This window comes from Littorina saxatilis, linkage group LG16 (genome assembly GCF_037325665.1).
Source record: "Littorina saxatilis isolate snail1 linkage group LG16, US_GU_Lsax_2.0, whole genome shotgun sequence".
NCBI lineage: Eukaryota > Metazoa > Mollusca > Gastropoda > Littorinimorpha > Littorinidae > Littorina > Littorina saxatilis.
The window spans coordinates 10,051,339-10,059,155 of NC_090260.1; the positions used below are offsets into that span (position 1 = coordinate 10,051,339).

General features: G+C 43.9%; 1 protein-coding gene across 1 annotated transcript; it reads right to left on the minus strand.

Moving 5' to 3' along the window:
• Positions 1-1,900: 1,900 nt before the first annotated feature.
• On the minus strand, positions 1,901-5,847 carry LOC138949848 (uncharacterized). Its single transcript, XM_070321628.1, has 5 exons — positions 5,669-5,847; positions 5,384-5,568; positions 4,263-4,775; positions 3,066-3,459; positions 1,901-1,909 (listed from the first exon to the last, which is right to left on the minus strand). The coding sequence occupies exons 2-5, from the start codon at positions 5,491-5,493 to the stop codon at positions 1,901-1,903; spliced, it is 1,026 nt and encodes a 341-aa protein (XP_070177729.1). The 5' UTR covers positions 5,494-5,568; positions 5,669-5,847.
• Positions 5,848-7,817: the final 1,970 nt, after the last annotated feature.

The following is a 7,817-nucleotide window of genomic DNA, read 5'->3' on the forward strand; positions in this document are numbered from 1 at the left end:
AGTCTTTCGTGTTTTAGACATTGATGCATTTAATAGTTTTAACGAGTTGCCTTTTGTTTTATCATTCTGGTGTTTATCTAGCTGTGCTGTGTATCTTTTAAGAAATTCTTAAAAGTTCGAAGTTATTTTAGCATATAGGTTTGTTTGTTTTTATATTTAGTCAAGTTTTGACTAAATATTTTAACATCGAGGGGGAATCGAAACGAGGGTCGTGGTGTATGTGCGTGTGCGTGTGTGCGTGTGTGTGTGTGTGTGTGTGTGTGTAGAGCGATTCAGACTAAACTACTGGACCGATCTTTATGAAATTTGACATGAGAGTTCCTGGGTATGAAATGCCCATACGTTTTTTTCATATTTTTGATAAATGTCTTTGATGACGTCATATCCGGCTTTTCGTGAAAGTTGAGGCGGCACTGTCACGCCCTCATTTTTCAACCAAATTGGTTGAAATTTTGGTCAAGTAATCTTCGACGAAGCCCGGACTTCGGTATTGCATTTCAGCTTGATGGCTTAAAAATTAATTAATGACTTTGGTCATTAAAAATCGGAAAATTGTAAAAAAAAATAAAAATTTATAAAAGGATCCAAATTTACATTTATCTTATTCTCCATCATTTGCTGATTCTAAAAACATATAAATATGTTATATTCGGATTAAAAACAAGCTCTGAAAATTAAATATATACAAATTATTATCAAAATTAAATTGTCCAAATCAATTTAAAAACACTTTCATCTTTTTCCTTGTCGGTTCCTGATTCCAAAAACATATAGATATGATATGTTTGGATTAAAAACACGCTCAGAAAGTTAAAACAAAGAGAGGTACAGAAAAGCGTGCTATCCTTCTTAGCGCAACTACTACCCCGCTCTTCTTGTCAATTTCACTGCCTATGCCGTGAGCGGTGGACTACGAGTATACGGTCTTGCTGCGTTGCATTGCGTTCAGTTTCATTCTGTGAGTTCGACAGCTACTTGACTAAATATTGTATTTTCGCCTTACGCGACTGGTCTTAACAGTTAAACATGTATTACGTTATCATTAAGATTCATGCTTTGTTAGCACTAAGCAGTTGTTTTAATCAGTCTGGTTTTCTCTCGTTTTCATCTTATGAACATTCTAAATGTTAGACTAACTTATTGTCTTGTACAGAATAACAACTGTGTGAATGGTACTATACTGAATGAAAGAGTGTGACATGAAGTTTTTGTACATCATTGTAAAGAGTGTGAATGACGTTTTAGTTTAGATGTCAAGCGCTTAGAGCAAGCCTTTTTAACGAAAGTTTTTGATTTAGCGCTATATAAATGTTCTTATTATTATTATTATTATTATTATTATTATTATTATTATTATTATTATTATTATTATTATTATTATTATTATTATTATTGTACTGGAAACTTGCATTCTCCCAGTAAGGTAATATATTGTACTACGTTGCAATCCCCTGGAGCAAATTTTTGATTAGTGCTTTTGTGAACAAGAAACAATTGACAAGTGGCTGTATCCCATCTCCCCCCTTTCCCCGTCGCGATATAACCTTGAATGGTGGAAAACAACGTTAAACACCAAATAAAGAAAGAAAGTAACTCAATAACTTTATCTGTGTAAGGTCACACAGATGCAGGGTTAGATGACATCAAGTCAGCTTGATAGTTTGCATTATTCAAGTTCAGATTGGGGTAGAGTTCTGGTCAGTAATAGGGACAATCATTGTCTCCTTTGATTGTTCAGAGTTTTCATGTACTGATGTAGGCATGGTCACTTTCAAAGCTAATCATAGAAATTTAACTTGGCTGTAGGGGAGATAATTTTGGGAAAATATTATGTGTTGTGCTAAAGGTGAATTCCCACAAAGAAGAGTGCTATAATAAATCTATTTTGTGCATTTTATTGTTACTTGTTCTGGTTAACAGGGTTATAAAAAATTGCATTAAAACTGTTTCTGCATTGGGACATTTACCAAAAATCTACAGCTTGGTTACTCACTGTGCAAGGTCACCTTTTTTTAAATTATTATTTAATTGTCTTTTACATGTTAGTGGATATTTTAAAATGTTCTTACATAAGTTTGACTATAAATGCTCTGCCGAAAAATGAAAATAAAATTTAAAACATGTGATGAACCTTTACTTTCCTACCAAATGTGACAGATTGACAGCAGCGAGTGGCCTGATCGTGCACACACACATTCAATTCACACAACACAATTGATTCAGCAAAAATTGGGGCCACATTTACATCCAGTGTAATTTTTAAGGCTATGGTACTTTTTCAAGAAAGTACTGCAGTATACTATAGTAAACTACAGTAAAAGTACTATAGTACAAAATATACAGCAACAAAAGTACCACACTGTACTATAGTAAACTATAGTGAAAGTACTATAGTACAAATCTACCATGCCAAAAGTACCACGCTGTACTATAGTAAACTATAGTACAAGTACTATAGTACAAATGTACTATGACCAAAATACCACGCTGTACTACATTTTACTCTAGTAAACTATAGTACATGTACTCTAGTAAACTAGAGTTTACTATAGTAAACTATAGTTTACTAGAGTACATTTTTGCAAAAAAGTGACCAAAATACTATAGTACATTTAACTGTACTATAGTTTACTATAGTACATGTACCACAATGTACTATAGTACACACTAATGTATTGTACTATGGTACTTTTTGTACTATAGTTTACTATAGTACTAGTACTACAGTAAACTATGGTACACCATAGTACAATTCAATGTACCATAGTACTTGTACTATAGTATACCATAGTACAATTCAATGTACCATAGTACTTGTACTATAGTAAACTATAGTATACCATAGTACTTTTACTATAGTATACTATAGTACATAGTGTGGTACTTTTTTACTTGGGAGACAGGCAGACAGGCAGACAGACATACAGACAAGCAGACAGACAGACAGGCAGACAGACAGGCAGACAGACAGGCAGGCAGACAGACATACATACAAGCAGACAGACAGACAGACCGACATACAGACAGACAGGCAGAGAGGCAGACAGACAGACAGGCAGACAGACAGACAGACAGACAGAGGTGTACTGACCGACACGCAGCGTGGTGAGTAAGTCGGCCACCAGCTGCCCGCATCTCTCACACTGCCATGGAGAGCGACCCTCATGTCCCTGTGTGTCACCCCGCCTGTACCTGTAGAGATGATCAACTGTCACCACGGGGGGCCCGTCAGAGGGCGGGGCGACAGGCGGCGCGGTGTATGCCGGGACCTTTCCATACTTCATATCAGTAGCCCGCTTCACCTCTCTCACCACACTGGGTGGCGACCTCAGGGGCTGCGTCAGGTGGTGCACATAACGCTCCATGTCGGCAGGTAGTTCAAGCAACACGCCGGCCGCCCACAGGCTGACCGTTATGTGCCGTTGTTTCAACGCCTTGTAGATCATTGTGATGACGTCACTGTAACAGAACAGACAGGTGTGTCAGTGTGTATACAATACCCCGTTGTTTTAACGCCCTGTAGATCTCTGCCATGACGTCACTGTAACAAAACAGACAGGTGTGTCAGTGTGTATACAATACCCCGTTGTTTTAACGCCCTGTAGATCTCTGCCATGACGTCACTGTAACAAAACAGACAGGTGTGTCAGTGTGTATACAATACCCCGTTGTTTTAACGCCCTGTAGATCTCTGCCATGACGTCACTGTAACAAAACAGACAGGTGTGTCAGTGTGTATACCTGTAATTTCCGAATACTGATTTGATGAAGTAACCCTGCAGAAGGAAGTCACACGGTAAATCGTGCTGCCTGTATCTCTCCATTCTCTGGCGTGTGTTCTCCATGAAACAAAATAAAACCAAAAGTGCAGAGACACAGATATAAAATGACGTAATAGTGCATAAGACGTAAACGGAGTGACGTAAAAATTCATACGACGTAAACAGAGTGAGGTCAATGTGATTTACCTGTCATCAGACTCCAGGTAAAATATTTAGCGATCTGTTCAGCATGGCAGACAAATAAAGGGTGGCGCTTGACGGAAAAGATTGTTGACATCACTGATCAGTACCCGACACAGTGACAGTCGTTGACTGCACATTCTATTTCCAATAAACTTTCGTAACGTATTGATTACACAGGAATAATTAAGAAACGCGTTTTGCTAATGATCAGATTATCTTCTAACAAACACGACCACACCGACCAACGCAAGAGTGACAGGTGGCAGTGTCAGATTCAGTGTACAGCGTCATTCTTACCCGTTGGCCTCATCGGCCAGGATGTGCACGCGCCCCTCAGTCTGTGCGTGTTGACACAGCTCCTCCACCCAGGCCTGCACTTTCTCCTCGCCTCCCTTTGTCCGTTGACCCATGTCCCGTACCCCCGCCATGTTGACGAGCTGCACGCTGCCGGCGCCCTGTCCGACTGTTTTGCTCAACTGATGTCTAACCAGGTAGGCGGCAGCTGTACCATCGTCACTCGTCTGAAGAACAAAGACGGTGCGGCGATGCTTCCTCATCCAGTAGGAACCACTTAGAATTAAAATGATCGATTTCCCTACCCCGGGCGCGCCCCTGAATATTCTAATGTCGTCGTCGTCGTGGTTTGGCGTGTGCTCCAGGAATTCAAACTGTTCCGGGAAAAGGGCAAGACACGACATGGGTCTGCCGTGTTCTTCCCCGACAGCCTGAACAAAATGGCCCTGACTCCACAGCTGTAGTCGCGGCTTGCGGCAAAGGTAAACCTGTACCGTTGCCAGTGGTACGGAGAACCTGCATTGATTAATATCACACTTTATGTAAGCTTGTGAAAACACACACCCAACACCACCCCCCCCCCGCACACACACACACACACACACACACACAAATACACACAAACACCCACCACCCCCTACACCTACCACACACACACACACACACACACACATACACACACACACACATAAATACACACAAACACCCACCACCCCCTACACCTACACACATACCACACACACACACATACACACACCCCACACACACATACACACACACATACACCCCACACACACACCCAACACCACCCCCACCCCCGCACACACACACACACACACACACACACACACACACACACACACACACACACACACACACACACGACGAAAATGGGAAAGACAAACACATAAAGAGGTCACAAAAAACCCGACATGCAAGCACCCAGAACGTCACATACATACATTTACAAACGAGAGCGAGACATAGAGAGACAGAGAGACAGACACAGACAGGCAGACTCCATAGTACTGTATGCACTTGTGTATTCATGCGTTTGTGTGTGTGTGTTTGTGTGTGTGTCTTTGTGTGTAGTTCCTTTACTGAAGTAACAAAATCAACAGTACCTCGCCACAAGCTTTTCATACGTGGAGCCTCCCTTCATTGCGGGGTCCCCTGCCTTTCCCCCCTTCCAGCAGGTGTTCCACCAGGTGTCTCGTCTGGTGTCGTCTGTCATATCATCATGACAGAGACACCACTTGTCGACCCTTTGCCCTGCCTTCACGCCCAGACACTGCTCCAACTTCTGCAACTGAGGTCAACACACACGGACTGCAAACAACACGGAAGATAACACAAAGAATGATATAACAAGCGCTGCATAATACGACAGTTAAACTATACTTGCGTACGGAATCATCTGACCTCTCGGCCTAAAAGACGACTTTGTTCTGGACAAAAGCGCCACAGCACATGTTTAGAACGCTGTGTCCGTTCGGAGCGACTCACGTCACGTAAAACTCAAATGACGTCGTTTATACATGTACCGCATATTGACGTCAACAAAGTTACTCGGTGTTTTGAGAGTGTTGTGCTTGTCAGCTTGACAGCAAGGTAACCAAAGTGCACGTGGAAAATAGTAAACTCAGTTTATCTGTACATGGTAAAATTGTAATCGAATCCGCACGCCAACCCCCCTCCTCTGTCTCGCTTGGTACTTACACAATCTGTATTCATTTCAAATCCTTTCATTTGTTTTTCTCTCTCTCTCTCTCTCTCTCTCTCTCTCTCTCTCTCTCTCTCTCTCTCTCTCTCTCTCTCTCTCTCTCTCTCTCTCTCTCTCTCTCTCTCTCTCTCTCTCTCCTTCTCTCTCTCTCTCTCTCTCCTCCCTCTATCTCTCTCTCTCTCTCTCTCTCTCTCTCTCTCTCTCTCTCTCTCTCTCGCCGTGATCACACGCGTAACGATGTCAACTACGACCACGGCGACAAGACAACACGGAGAGTTACCACCACCAAGATGAAGCTCTGCGAGGGGACGAACCAAGCAACATGAACTCCATCGCCACAGAGGACGACCACCGCCGCCACAGAGGAGGCCGAGGAAGGGAGAATTCCACTTCCTACCACAACCACGACGCCTCCCGCTACAACCGCCCCAGCGGGCAGCAGCAGGCAGACGCAGCTCCAGCACCGTCCAACAGCGTCACCAATGCCAACGACAGGCACAGCCTGGCCGGGAGGCGAGGGAGCTTACATATTCCCTCCTCTTTCACGAGGGAATTCGGGGGGGGGGGGGGGAGTAGCTCAGTTGGTAGTGCCCTGGTTGGTAGTTGGTCGCCATCAGCGTGAGTTCAAACCCCACGTTCGGCGGGAGATTTATTTCTCGGAGTCAACTCTGTGCAGACTCTCTTCGGTGTCCGAACACCCCCGTGTGCACACATGCGCACGAAAAAGATCCCAAGTTCACAGCGAAAGTCTCAGGACTTGGAAAACACGACAACACGCATGCATCATCTCTCGTCTCTGATTATCATGATCGTATTTCGATACTTTGACGAGACAAACCCAATGCTGGTGTGTCGAAGAAGACAGCCACAGCGGGCTTGTTCGAGTCAAAGTATCACACCATATCTTCAGCATATTACCAATACCTGTCCCAATATATGCCAACTGGTCTAAGAGGACGTTAAACCCTAATAGTCAGTCAGTCAGAATTCGGGGAGGTGGTTTCGACACATCGCGGAGTAACATCACGGCTGCCAATACATCCCGTTCCATGAATGATAGCGTAGCTATCACTGTGGATGAAGATCTCGTCGATTACTGCAGCAGAGCGTCTCCAGGCGATCAGGGAGGGGCACAGGGAAGTGCTCTACCTGTGGCGAGAGCGATCCCAACTCCAACCACAGCGCAGGCCACGGGGAGTGTGACGTCCCCATTCGCCGCTTCCGAACTCGCCGCTTCCCATCTCGCCGCTTCCCATCTCGCCGCTTCCCATCTCGCCGCCAATTATCTTGAGTTTTGCAAGAGAGGCGATTCGTCTGTCACACACACACACACACACACACACACACACACACACACACACTCACACACACACCCACACACACACGCACGCACACACACACACGCACACACACACACACACACGTACGCACACAATCCAGTACAGAACAAAAACAGTTTATGGCTTTGCCAGTTTATGACGTTGCCACACACATTCTACACAGACATACTGTGACTGCATTTGCAACACACATATATACACAGACATACTGTGACTGCATTTGCCACAAAAGGTTACACGGGTAACGATGATTAAAATTGCACACATAATACTGTAAAAGGAAAAATTAAAAACGCATCCATTTTTTTTACCTGTTTTGCAAGAGAAACTTCATCGCATAGGATACGGTAAACTCAGGAAAAACTCAGGTAAACGTCAAATTCATCGCACGAAATACACGGGGGCGAGATGGCACCTTTGACAGTTTGAAAGCAAGTAGACCGTGAAGTCGGCGACTACAAAGCGGCGGCGAGATGGGCGACGGCGAGTCGGTAC

Bases quoted from the DNA above. Each gene is read 5' to 3' on its own strand.
- LOC138949848 (XM_070321628.1), bottom strand. From the start codon at position 5,493: ATGACAGACGACACCAGACGAGACACCTGGTGGAACACCTGCTGGAAG. The intron at 4,776-5,383 runs GTACTGTTGATT...TAATCAATGCAG, and splicing joins TATGAAAAGCTTGTGGCGAG to GTTCTCCGTACCACTGGCAA. The intron at 3,460-4,262 runs GTAAGAATGACG...GTTCTGTTACAG, and splicing joins CTGGCCGATGAGGCCAACGG to TGACGTCATCACAATGATCT.